Source organism: Martes martes (assembly GCF_963455335.1).
Source record: "Martes martes genome assembly, chromosome: 6".
Classification (NCBI taxonomy): domain Eukaryota; kingdom Metazoa; phylum Chordata; class Mammalia; order Carnivora; family Mustelidae; genus Martes; species Martes martes.
Genome location: NC_137893.1, coordinates 62,938,546 through 62,951,419, shown reverse-complemented (window position 1 = coordinate 62,951,419; position 12,874 = coordinate 62,938,546). Strand labels below are relative to the sequence as shown.

The following is a 12,874-nucleotide window of genomic DNA, read 5'->3' as shown; positions in this document are numbered from 1 at the left end:
TTTTGATAGTAATAAAATCTCATTTAGGGACTTGGCCTAGGGTCCTTAGACAGAAGCACGGTTTTTCCCGTTGCTTTCCAAGTTGAAGTTGGTTTACCTTGAGACGTCCCGGCGAGGTAGTTGACTGAGTTGCTATGGCGACACTCCGGCTCCGCCTCCGGCCTTGCTCGAATAGGATGCTGGGAATTGTAGTGCGTGGGAACTGACACTCACCCAGGGGGCGGGGCAGCTTCCGGAAAGGGGGCTGAGTTTCCCGTTCCCCTGTACCACCATCCCTTAGCCCTCTGTGTTTCTGGGCCACAGAACCCAAAATAAAAGCCCAACTATGAAGTCTTCCTTTCCACGTCCACCTAAAGTACATCTGAGGGCAGGACAGTGGAAGTAATGAGGTGCCCAGGCCGGAGACGCGAGCCACACTGGTGGGGCAGGAAGAGGCGAGGCTCCCGCCAGGGGCACGGAGGCTCCGCCTCCTTACGTCATTTCCGTAAACAAAATGGGCTGTGAGGGAGCAGGGTCCGGGATGTGACCCCGGCTCAAGCTGCAGCAGTAACGTCGCCGGCTGCAGCTGCGGCAGTGGCTTCGGAGGCTTCGGGGTCTTTGCAGTTTGAGAAAGAGGACCCCGATCCTCTCCTTCCTCAGGTATGAAGTGGAAGCAAAAACGCTCTGGCAGTGTCGCGTTAGGCCCATTTCACCAACTACCGTGGCCACTGCTCAATTCGGGTTGCTGAAGGGTCACCGTGGCGGCTGACTGGGGAAGGGGAATGAGGTGAAGTCAAGAGGGATTCCTAGTAATCCTGTTTGGAGGCTGTGGGTTCCTGGCAATCCAAACCCGTGTGTGAGTAACTGTGAGCAGTCTGCGAAGGCCTTCTCTAAAACCTTCGTTGCTACGTGGTGTACAGGAAAGATTTCGGTTCTCTTGGGGCAGAGATTTGCCTTTCCAAAAACAAATTTCGAGCCCTGGCCCTTAGGTACTTCGTAGTTTAAACCACTGTTGGTTTATTTGCATTGCTTTACTTCGTAGGGTTCTTTTCCTTTCTTTTTCTCGTATCACAAAATATGTTTTAGCATCATTAAAATCAAAGGTTAGTGTGTTTATGGGTTTATACAGATGCTTACCTCTTTGGAGAACTAATAACCCATTGTCTCTGTTCAGTTGCTTATTAAAATTCCATTTAATTTGTGTTTCATGCTGAAACAGTGCAAAAATGCCTATTCTGTTACTAAAAATGCTTCTTAAAGGAAAAAACTGTTAGCCAGGATTTGAATGAATTTTCACTTGGTATCTGGAATTAAAGACTAGTCATTATAGCCTTTCCTTGAAAACCTTTGCTTCTTTAGAAGTACCATAGCTCCAGTTATAATTGTCTAGAGTCAGCCTGAGCCGAGTGAGCTGAAATGGTTTAAATTCCAGTGCTAGTGGCACCAAGTTTAGACAATAGCAAAAAATCTGGTTTCATCAAAATTCTCAATTATGTTAGGAGTGTAACCAGTGGATTTGAATCTTTTGGGATAGTCATAGCGTAGTTAGATTCAACACAGTGTGCATAAAAAGGGCTAATACTGCTAAGGCACTTTACAGCCTGGTGAGGTAAATAGCCGTGTAAATTTCTCATCTCATGATACATGAAACAATATAATTAAGAATTTAATAGTGTGCATAAGTAAAAAGAAAATATAGAAGGATATTTTTAGATAGATGGCTGTTAGGAAAATAAAGCTGGTAGGTACATGAAGTAAAGGGAAAAGATGGGATCTGTGTTCTCTGTGGAAAGGCCAGCTGGAACTTCACAGTGCAACTTTTTTGATACTAGCAAACCTAAACATATATAATACAGTTTCATGTATCCTTGGGAATAGGTGGAGAAAGCATATTCAAAATAGTCATGGAAGAAGTTTAATTTTACAGAACTTCAGTTGATCAAGGAACTAGAATCAGTATTATCCCTAGGCAGAAACTGAGTTTCTGCTTGGTGGTTGAAATAAGGTTTCTAGTTATTAGTTAAAATGCAGATACCTTTTTCATTTACACATCTGTTTAAATGTAGTTGGTTCTTCTAAGAACAGATTTTAGCAGGAGATTTAAAGGCCATCTAGAGCTTGAGTCAGGCTGAGAATACCACATGGCTATTTTGTTTATTTTTTTATGTATTGTTCCCCATCTATAATGCAGGCTTTTTGAGGAAAGGGACTTTGTCATGTTAACTACCATTTTCCCAATATCCAGAATAGTACCTGGGAAGTGGAAGAAAGTAAATATTTGTGGGATGAGTGAATTTAAAAAATGGTGGAAAAAATTTCTTACAGGTAATTTTGCTTAGGGTTTTTGTGTATACAGCACAGTAGGTTAAACTTAAGGGCTTCTTATTTTAACTTTATCTAATGACCTCTGAAATTCTTGATATATTGGTATCAGCCTATGAAGTGGGTCTTCAAACCCCTTTCAGTTTTGCATATTCTAGCCTGTATGTATCATTTTGCTGTATTTCCTTAGGTTTTAAGAAGCTGGCCTTGGTGCAGTAAGGAACTTAGAACAATGGAGGAACGGAAAGTGAAGAGGAGGAGTCCTAAGTCTTTTAGTGCCCACTCTACTCAGGTTGTTAATGCCAAAAAAAATGCCATTCCAGTTAGTAAAAGCACGGGGTTTTCAAATCCTGCATCACAGTCAACTTCACAGCGACCAAAGTTAAAAAGGTGAATTTTTTTTCTTTCATAATATCACAGCAACATGCTATCAAGGTAAATACTAAATCCAGTAATTCTTATAACACTTTTTTTCTCTTGGCTTAACTTTCAAAATAGTTGAGGCACATATTATTTGTGATTTAGAAAAAAAAATTATAAAGGTTACAATGTGTAGGGATTAGAACATGCAGAATGAATGATTGGTTTAAAGGTCCTTACTTAGTCTCCTGTTAAAATAGACTGAGTGAGAAAATAGACAAAGTTGATGCACTAGCCAGAAAATGGAACAAAATATACAGGGGGTTTTTTTGTACTTAATTTTTTTAAATGAACATATAATGTATTATTTTGTTTTTTTTTTTTTTAAACTAAGCTGAGTGTGCTTTGGTAATTTTATTTTTTTTTTTTAAAAAGGGTGGCTTCATTGCTGTCATAGAAATGATTCATATTTATTGTAAAAATTCAAACACAAGAAAAGTTCAAAGAAGAAATTTAAAACTACCTAGAAGTAACTCATTATTAATATTTGGTGACCATCATTTGTCTTGAGGCTCTAAAGGAAACAGGAGCAACAAGTTTAAGTGTGGTATATAATACTGCTGTATGTATGTGAGCATTCTGTAGTTTTAGATATTTGGAAAGCAAGATAATATATGTATCTTATATGTACTATATATATGCATAATTCTCTCTTCTTAAAGATACTCATATACAATTAATATTTGTATTGCATCATCTTTGCAGAGTGATGAAAGAAAAGACCAGACCTCAGGGTGGAGAAGGAAAAGGTGCACAACCGACTCCTATTCAGCACTCCTTCCTCACCGACGTCTCAGACGTTCAGGAGATGGAGAGAGGGCTTCTCAGCCTTTTGAATGATTTCCACTCTGGAAAACTTCAGGCATTCGGCAAGCCATAGATATTTCCCTTTTGTTTTTCTTTTCAAGATGTTTGCATCCTATTTTTTTGCATTTGTTTTGCCATTTCTTTTAAAAGTATCATTTTCTTTTTTTATTTAAAAAATAGAGTCCAGAGGCATAAAAGGCAATCACCCTAGATTTCATTTGTCATGGTTTATAATTTATCTTCGAAATTTTCAGGAAAAAGGGTTATTTATTTTTGAGAGAGAGAAGAGAGAGGGAGAGGGAGAGAAACAATCTTAAGCAGGCTCCATGCCCAATGCCAACCCCCATGCAGGGCTCGTTCTCACAGCCCTTATATCAGGACCTGAGCCAAAATCAAGAGTCAGATGTTTAACCAACTAAGCCACACAGGTTCCAGGAAAAAGTTTTTTTTAAGAAGGGAGGGTTGGTTGAAATGTTAATGTAGGATTGCTATTATGGAATAACGATCCTGAAAGTAACAAATAAAAAATATTCTTCATCAGTTAAATAGTTGAGACTTAATGTTTTGGTTTGGGAAAGTCTCAGGATCATTTTTATTTATGCTTTTAAGCCTAAACTTAATTCTTGTCCACCATTCCTTACTTTTGAATTTAACGAATCTGATTTTCTTGTTCTTTCATGAATCTAGAGAACAGTTAACTGATTGTCCCATTAAGAACTCTGAGTAGGTAGTTTTGAATATGAGTTCTCAAAGTATGTAGTCAGTTTTTGTATTCAGTTTGCAACTTACCTTATTAGTCTTGTCTGATAAATTATGTACATGTATTTTGTATAAAGCAGTTTGAAAATTATTGGATGCACACATGAAGAATCTCACACAAATGCATAAATGTCATCAGCATACATGCTGGTTTTTTGAAGCCACCAATAAAAGGGTAAATAACCAAATAGAAAACTGGGTAGAGGTCCTAAAAAGAGCAGTTCAGCTGCTTAACAACCACAAATGCAATAGTAATACAATAAATCTCACCTCATACCAGCAGACTGGCAAAATTAAAAGACTGGTAATAACCTGTTGCTGGTGGAATTCAGAGAAAAGAGTTCTTTCATAAAATGCTGATGACACTAGAGGGGTCAATGTTTGGAAGTTTTTTTCTTTAACTCTTCTCATTAATTCTGCCAGGGAATCAGTGAGCCCTTCATATCTACCAGCTCATTTTCATCTAAAGTAACATTTTTTCTGTTAATTGATTCCACCTCCATCTGTTCCTTTTTATCCTTTTGGAGCTTCTATTCTCATGTTGGTTCATGGTTCTCACCTGGATCCCTTATGATTTCTGCTTCTTTCTATTTTTAATCCATATTGTCCCCCTCTTTTCTCTCTATGTATGTTAAAAATTGATGCATTTATATGTGTGCCAGTCTATACGTATGTACACACACATACACACAGGCCCCTCTCTTGGGGTATTTCTTCCATTTGACCTTCTAGATTACTACTAATTGTTGAAAAACAAAGGAAATACAAGATATTTTCTCAGAGATATCAGACTTTTAAATATCTCAGAAATATCTGACTTTTAAAGGATGACTTTTAAAGAGCTGTAACTAGCTTCAAAATTATCAGAAGTTGGGGTGCCTGGGTGGCTCAGTGGGTTAAGCCTCTGCCTTCGGCTCAGGTCATGATCTCAGAGTCCTGGGAGGGAGCCCCACATCGGGCTCTCTGCTCAGCAGGGAGCCTGCTTCCCCCCTCTCTGCCTGCCCCTCTGCCTACTTGTGCTCTCTCTGTCTCTGTCAAATAAATTTAAAAAAATATATCAGTAGTCAACATAATATTGTCGATTTATGAAGATGATATAAAGCTGGCTGGAGGAAATTATAGTGTAATATACATGAATTCCTATTGATTCAAGATATATACTTCTTTAGCTGAGCTATTGTATACCTCTGAGAAAACCAAGGTTTTTTAGGAAAAAACTTTAGTATCAAGAGGTTGTAGAGACTAGGGGTACCTGACTGGCTTAGTCAGTGGAGCATCCGACTCTTGATCTCAGGGTTGTAGGTTCAAGCCTCACACTGGGTATAGTAATTTCTTAAAAATAAAATCTTAAAAAAAAAAAAGAGGTTATAGAGGCTATACTTAAAGTGTATGAAATATGTAATATATCATGTACTATATATATATATATATTAGCTGCCCTGAACAGATAATGCCACCTCAGAGAACTCTGGTCAATAAATAATGTAAAACCTGTCCTTCAGCAATTAAGCTGTCTTGCATTACTGAGTATACTACTGAAAATATTACACTGTGTTTCTCATGCATCATAATATTCTTCATAAATATTTTCACTTTTATTTCTTAAAGGAGGCATGTATAATTGGTGGCAAAATGATTCATGATTGAAGTTCTTTTTTTTTTTTTCATGGTTGAAGTGCTTATAGGAGTCTCAAGGTTACTCATTATTATAAAGTATTATGTCACTCAGTTCAAATGGCAGTTGTCAAATTGAACATGATTAGATGACACTATTGCTTCTAGAAATGATATTACTATCAAAAAAAGAACTTTCTTTACCTAAGGGTGATTTTGGGTATTAGTTGGTTCATTTTTCTTTTAATTTTTGAAAGATTTTATTTTCAAGCAATGTCCACCCCTGCCACAGGGCTTGTACTCATAACCCTGAGACTAAGAGTCGCAGGCCTGCACCAACTGAGTCATGGTTTTGTTTTTTACAGAATGGTTTTGTTTTTTGCAGAAAATCTTTCCTATTTGATTTTCTCAGTGCCCACAGTCATTTCTTAGATTATCATTGTTTTCCAGTGAAAACAGGATTTGATTTGTGATTATGCACAGAAAATACGCAGTCATTACCAATGTAATTCACCACAGAAAGAAAGCTAATTTCCTGTGAGCACCTTGAGTTTTAGAAGTTTTTCCTCAAGGCTGTTAGTTTGAACTGTCCTAATCTTTATTAATGTTCTGGGATGTTCCCCCAGGAAATGAATGTTCCATTGAACAGATGGAACATGTTCGGGGAATGCAGGAGAAATTAGCTCGCTTGAATTTGGAGCTCTATGGGGAGTTAGAGGAACTTCCTGAGGATAAGAGAAAAACAGCCAGTGACTCCAATCTGGACAGGCTTCTGTCTGACGTGAGTGGAATTCTTTTTCTTTATTTTTTCTTTCACAAAAATTTTTTACTGAAAGAAAGTTCATCATTTTAATCATTTAAAGTATACCATTTAGTGGTTTCGGTACCTTCACAGTGTTTTGCAGACATCACTACTGTCTAATTCCAGAACATGTTCATCACCCCCTAAAAGAAACCCTATCCCTCTCAATTCTCCCTTCTCTTCATCCCTTAGCAGCCACTAATCTACTCTCTATGTGAATGTGGCCTATTCTGGATATTTCATATAAAGAGAATCACACAATGTGTGGCTCCTTATGACTGGGTTCTATCACTTAATGTAGTATTTTCAAGCTTCACACATGTTGTATTCTGCCCTTTTTTTTTTAAAAGAAATATATTTCAAAGAAATTGTCATATTTGCATCTAAGCATATATTCTGAGAATGCTGGCAAATCTAAAAGTGAAAGATTCACTTCTGTCCAATATGATAAGATCTTAATATATAGAAGATCCGGATGTGATGGATACATTGTATGTTATTCACTCAGATAGTGGTTACTTATTTCTAAATACAGAACTGTATTTGCTATTTAAGGTAACTTAGTACATGCTATGTGTATCAGCTTGCTACAGCTGCTGTAACAAAGCGCCATAGACTGGCTACCCAGAAGTTTCTTTTCCACAGTTCTGGAGGCCCAGAGATGGTATCAGCAGGACTGGTTTCTTCTGAGGCCTCTCTCCTTGGCTTGTAGATGCCCACCTTCATCTTTAGATGGCATTCCCCTTTTATCAGTGGGTGCCTATGTCCCGTAAAGCCACCAGTCATACTGGATTAGGGCCCACCCTAATGACCTCATTTTAACTTACTCCATCTTTGTAAGACCCTATCTCCAAATATACTCACATTCTGAGGTATTGGGGGTTAGGGCTAAAATGTATGAGTTTGGGGAGGACATAATCCCATCTATAACACTACGTATGGTTCTTCTACTAAAAGGTATTAATGAAATTGGTCTCTTTAAACATTTATTTGGAATAAAAGAAAAATTGGTACTTTAGTTTCAGAATAGTTTCCATATTCACTAATGACAAAAATGTTTAATTTCTGTTCCTTCTCTTTCTCCTTTGAGTAACTAAATGTGCAGGAAATGATATGCCCATACTTTCAATGTTTCAAGCCTGTGTGTTTATTTTACATCTCCTATGTTCAGTCTTACAAGTATTTCCTTCTACTAGTTCCTCTTAATAAATAAATACAAGCTTGTTTTGTAGTACATTTAGGAAAGTGACTGTAGTATGGTGAGAACACTGAATTTGAGACCAGAAAGCCTTTGTTTAGTTTGGGGTTTGCATTTCGGTTATATCTGTGTAACTTGGTCAATTTAGTTAACATTTCTATAACTTTGTTTCTGTAACATTTCTGTAAAATAGGTGTGATTAATTCTACCTCATCCTGAAAACTGAATGCTATGTGAAATCTTTTTGTAATCTACAAAGTTTTTAAAGATTTTGATAATGAAAATGTCAACTTTTTAAAACTATTAATAGAGATGATTATAATTATTTATGGTTTTAAGAATCCTTATAAAACTCCAGTTTTTATTATCTGGTTTCATTCTCTTCTTATATAGCATTCTCTTCTTATATAGCATTTAATAAATGCTAAAGGTAATTTATAATTATTTTGTGTAAGTGAATTTCCTAGCCTGGAAATTTTTGGAAAGTTTTTTCAATATCTTACTTTTTCTTTTAAAGAAAGCTTAAATGAAAAATAGTTTATTCTAAAATATGTAAACAATGACCTACTTAAGATATTTTTCTTATAAAAATTAAAATTAAATTTGTTTCTTTGTGTTACAGTTAGAAGAACTGAATTCTTCCATGTATCCTTTTGTCTAATATCAACAGTGAAAAGTTTACAAATTATAACTCCAGTGAATAGCTCAATCAAGTGAACAAGGACACCTACTATTATTTACTGGAGCCATTTCTCTTCCCCTTTGGTTTCCAAATGGAATTTTTAGTTGCTTTTGTATGTTGCCATTTTGTTTGTTTCTGGTTTGTTCTGCTTTGCTTTGTATTGTTTTGGATTTTTAAAACAGATTTAAAAATACTAATCAGGAGAATTGAGGATTAGGCTATTACCATAGAAATTATTTTGACTCTTGGATTCTTAAGTTAAAGAGCAGTTGGATATGTGGACATAAAATGCCATACTTAATTTACTATCATTACATAGAACACTTTAGATGCATATATAAAGTGTATTATAGGATTAGCTTAAAGGAAAGCACCAAGGCATATGTAAAATATTCAGGTTTTGACATTTCATTTTGGAGCAATTATTTCAGGAATTATACAAAATGTATTTCTGGACAGAGAGGCAGATACAATGTGAGATATATAAGAACAATAAGAAATGATTCTGCCTATAAAATCATTTGAGAGTTTAGTCCCTTTGGACTAAATAATGAGATACTAAAAAGGATACTGGTTGTGGAGTCAAGACATTTGATTTTTGAAATTTGGTTTTGATACTAATTTTGGGTAAGTTGTTTAACATCTCAGAGTGTCCTCTGTAATATGGGGTAATTGCTACATATAATGATGTGTATATGAAATTTTCCAAACTGTAGAGAATATATATATATATATATATATATATATATAAACCATTATTGTTAATAAAAAACCATTATTGTTAATAACATATACTGTTATCAAATGCTAAATTATGGGGCACCTGGGTGGCTCAGTGGGTTAAAGCCTCTGCCTTTGGCTTAGGTCATGATCCCAGGGTCCTGGGATCCGCATCAGGCTCTCTGCTCAGCAAGGAGCCTTCTTCCCCCCGCCTCCTCTGCCTCCTCTCTGCCTACTTGTGATCTGTCTGTCAAATAAATAAATAAAATCTTTTTAAAAAAAATACTAAATTATGCAGTAACAACAGTGAAGAATTAGAGAGGTATACATAAATCTAATAATAAAAATCATTAATCTTACTTAAGTACTTACTACTTGTCAAGTATTTTATGAAGGACTTTACATGCGTTTTCTTATTTGGTCCTACCCTTGTAAGTAGGTGGTATTATACTTATCATTTTACAGATGAAGAAAATAAGGTTTTGAGAAGCCACATAAACTGTGGGAGACATTAATGTAAAATATCATTACCAAGAAGGATTTAATTTGAGGATTAGATATGAGTTAATTATGAGCTTCTCTTAGTAGTAGTTCCTAGTTCTTTTTTCTTTCCCTTATATTCATTCTGAGCTCTCTATTCTATGCTTTATATTCTTTCCATGCATATGACACATCAGTATCTCCTATCCTCTGAGTTTTTGTTTAACATTTAGATTTACTTATCTTACCACTTGGCTTGATTCAGTCACCACGGTTGAACAAGGCAACATGATAGACTACAAGAGCATGGGCTTTGAATTGCTTGGTTTCAAATCTTGGTAAGCAGGTGTGTAGCCTTGAGCAAAGTTTGGCAACCCTCATTTGTAATAATTGTTCTCTCTGTATTCAGACTTCCCCCTCCTAATTTCCCTCTCTGTCATCAGTTGCCTCTGTTATTTCAGTCTCCAAGATTATTTAAATTCCTTCTATGACTATACCAGACATTGCTACTCATGGCACTCTCTGCCATTGAACCTGGATGTGGGCAGGAAATTATTGCCATTTATTAATTATAGTTAGTTTTCAGGCATCATCAGCTCTGCCTTTTATTCTTTCTTCATTCCTCACCCTCATCACTTTATTCCATAACCTTTCAAATTTCTTCTGTTCCACCTCTAGAGCTGCACTGTCTAATATGGCAGCCATTAGCCATGTAGCTACTGAGCAGGTGAAATAGCTAATACGATTGATTGAAATGTGCTAGAACTATAATTTGTACATCTGATTTCAAAGATTTAGTGTTACAAAAAGAATACAAAATATCTCAATATGTTTTATAGTGATTATATGCTGAAATGATAGTTTTTTGATACATTAGTATAAAATCTATTTTAAAAATTATATCTGTGGCTTGCAGTATATATATATATATATATATATATATATATATATATATATATATTTTTTTTTTTTTTTTGGACAGTGCTGTGACAAACTTTAGACACCACTAAATAATTCTTCCTAAAAACATCACTGTCATCTTGCCATTCTTATTTGAGACTAAGTTTTTTGCCATGTCAGACTTTCTAAAGGCTCTCAGTAGTATGATCACAACCTACATATCCTCTTATATTTTTCATTGCCACTAAGCTGGTTCTCTGGATATCAAAGAAGACATCATGTTCATGCTCACTGTGATACCTTTTTCAGGTTGTACTTCCTACCTAGAGTTGCTCTGGCCTCCCCCTTGCCCTTATCAAATAACACCAAAGCTGTCCACTTCCATAAAGCATTTTATCTGTACCTCAGACTAGCATTCTGCCTATTTCAGTATCTGTTGATTTTTGTATATGTTAAATCTCAGCTTTCCAACTGGACGAGAATGTCTTTGGCAATACTCATGTCTATGTATTTTAGCAATTTCTGCCGTGTGTGTCTTGCTAACATTGAATTGTCCTCAGTGTATCCATAGCATTGTTTGAATTGGGTCTTGAAAAAATAGTTAGCAGGTGGATCATACAGAGAGATGAAAGAGGAAAATGAAAGGCAATGATAAGAAGGAAAGGGAATAATATCCGCAGGAATACCATCCTGTTTCCAGTCTTCTTAAAGAATAATCCAGAAGATTATAAGAAAAGATTTAGAGCTATCATTTTATTTTTGACCTTTACAAAGAAGTTGTTTTCCCAAGGATAATAAACTGGTGTTGTCCTCTCAAATGATTTTTTAAAAATCTGGTAAGTTTTCATATTTACCTCTTATTAGTTCCTTACCATGAAAATAATTCTTGCCACTTTAAAATAATTCTGTGCTCTACTAGAACCTGGAACATAATCTTGATTTAGTGACTATTTTTAAGTCTTCAGATTTTGGATATAGTATAACTTATATACTTTATATTATAATATATATTGTTATTATATTTATTATTATATTAGTTATATTAATATATTAATTTAATATATTTTATAATTATAATAATTATATAGTTATAATAATTATATATAATTATATATTTATGATAATATAATTATATATAATTATAATTATTTAATATATTAATATATATTATTATAATATATTATATTTCTAATTTATATACTTTATATACTATATATTTTTTATATATATGTATATATACTATATACATATATATATAAAACTTCACTATGTTTAAAAATTGTCTTGTTACATTCAGGTTTCTCAGCCACATAGGCACTTGCCCTTTAAACATATTTCCTTTATTTTAATAACTCTTTCTTAGCTCCTGAGTGTAATTTCCCATAATTTAAAAGAAGTCCTCATTACAGAATGAAAATCTTCTTAACTGATAAACTCAGACAAAAACTACATTTGGCTGATGCACAAGATGTTCCAAATACTTCTACCAGCTAAAACGACATGTGGTTGCTTTCTTGTGGCTTGAAGAGGAGCAGCATTCGTTACTTTCCCAGCTGAATCCAGTAGCGGAATCACCTTCCACAATAAGGAATAAAGTGATTAAAGTGCCAGTGCAATGATTGTTTTCACTCCTGCTTTTAGTAAATTTGACTCGCTGCTATTCATCCTAACTGGAGCCTCGGCCTTGTTGAAGGCTTAATCAGGTTGTGCTGCTATGCTTTCCATTGTTGCCTTATGGGGGTTATACTTGAAATGCATTGTGCAGAATGTTAATAATAGGGCTGAAGGTTTCTCCTTCCTGAGCTCACCAAACTTATTCCCATGTTGCTTATAAGTTGATGATGCACAGGCTTCTTGTGGCAGCCCCGCTACAGTTTATGTTAGACAATCAGTATACACACTGGTGTTTTCCAGTGGTCAGTGACAACAAAATGGTAAATGAGTATTTGTGAAATTTGCTATTTTTAATAAAGTGATTGTTTTAAATTGGTCTTTATTGTTTTATTTTGAAGAGCCCTGTAGTCTTTCAATCTGGGGATACAAGAGTTCCATCCTCCAAAGTACACTGTGTTTATAAAATTTTGGGTTATGTAATTTTCTTCCAGATTTTGCACCTTGTGCACATTTCAGTATTGGTGTCAGTCATGCAAAGAGCATGGGCTTTAAAGTCAGACCTTGATTTGAATCCCTA

General features: G+C 35.2%; 1 protein-coding gene across 1 annotated transcript; it reads left to right on the top strand.

Annotated features, from left to right (window-relative positions):
• Positions 1–384: 384 nt before the first annotated feature.
• CCDC28A (coiled-coil domain containing 28A) lies at positions 385–12,674 on the top strand (the record flags this gene model as incomplete). The annotated part of the gene is given in 7 exon segments (XM_080807100.1): positions 385–501; positions 505–639; positions 2,492–2,691; positions 3,427–3,590; positions 6,528–6,682; positions 8,524–8,546; positions 12,123–12,674. Coding segments are annotated over 7 exon segments (849 nt in total). The 3' UTR covers positions 12,178–12,674.
• Positions 12,675–12,874: the final 200 nt, after the last annotated feature.